This window comes from Eimeria mitis, genomic scaffold (assembly GCF_000499745.2).
Source record: "Eimeria mitis Houghton genomic scaffold, Emh_scaff367, whole genome shotgun sequence".
NCBI classification, from domain to species: domain Eukaryota; phylum Apicomplexa; class Conoidasida; order Eucoccidiorida; family Eimeriidae; genus Eimeria; species Eimeria mitis.
Window position 1 is genome coordinate 5,362 of NW_013572010.1, and position 332 is coordinate 5,693.

General features: G+C 31.9%; 1 protein-coding gene across 1 annotated transcript in view; it reads right to left on the reverse strand.

Moving 5' to 3' along the window:
• Nucleotides 1-199: 199 nt before the first annotated feature.
• Nucleotides 200-332, reverse strand: part of EMH_0009720 (ATPase, AAA family domain-containing protein, putative) — a gene marked incomplete at both ends in the record, with an annotated part of 2,147 nt that continues 2,014 nt past the window's right edge. Inside the window, one exon of the mRNA XM_013498729.1 lies at nucleotides 200-258. Coding sequence (XP_013354183.1) covers nucleotides 200-258 — 59 coding nt within the window. The remainder of the gene's footprint in view (nucleotides 259-332) is intronic.

Here is a 332-nt window from a genome sequence, read left to right on the forward strand (position 1 = left end):
TAAAATAAAAAAAAACAAACAAGCAACAAACACACCAAAGGAGAAAATTAAATAAAAAACATAAAATAAAATAAAAAAAACAGAAAATTAAAAAAAGAAATAAAATAAAAAAAACAAAAAAACAAAAAACACACCAAAGTAGTGAGCTGAGTCTTATCGGCCATCAAGCGAGAGAAAGCTCCGCCTAAAGAGCTGAATGTCATTTGTAAGCTTTCGAGTTTTGTTTTGCGGTCTTCTGCTGCTTTTGCACGTAAAGTTCTGTACACAAACCCTAAACCCTAAACCCTAAACCCTAAACCCTAAACCCTAAACCCTAAACCATAAACCCTAAA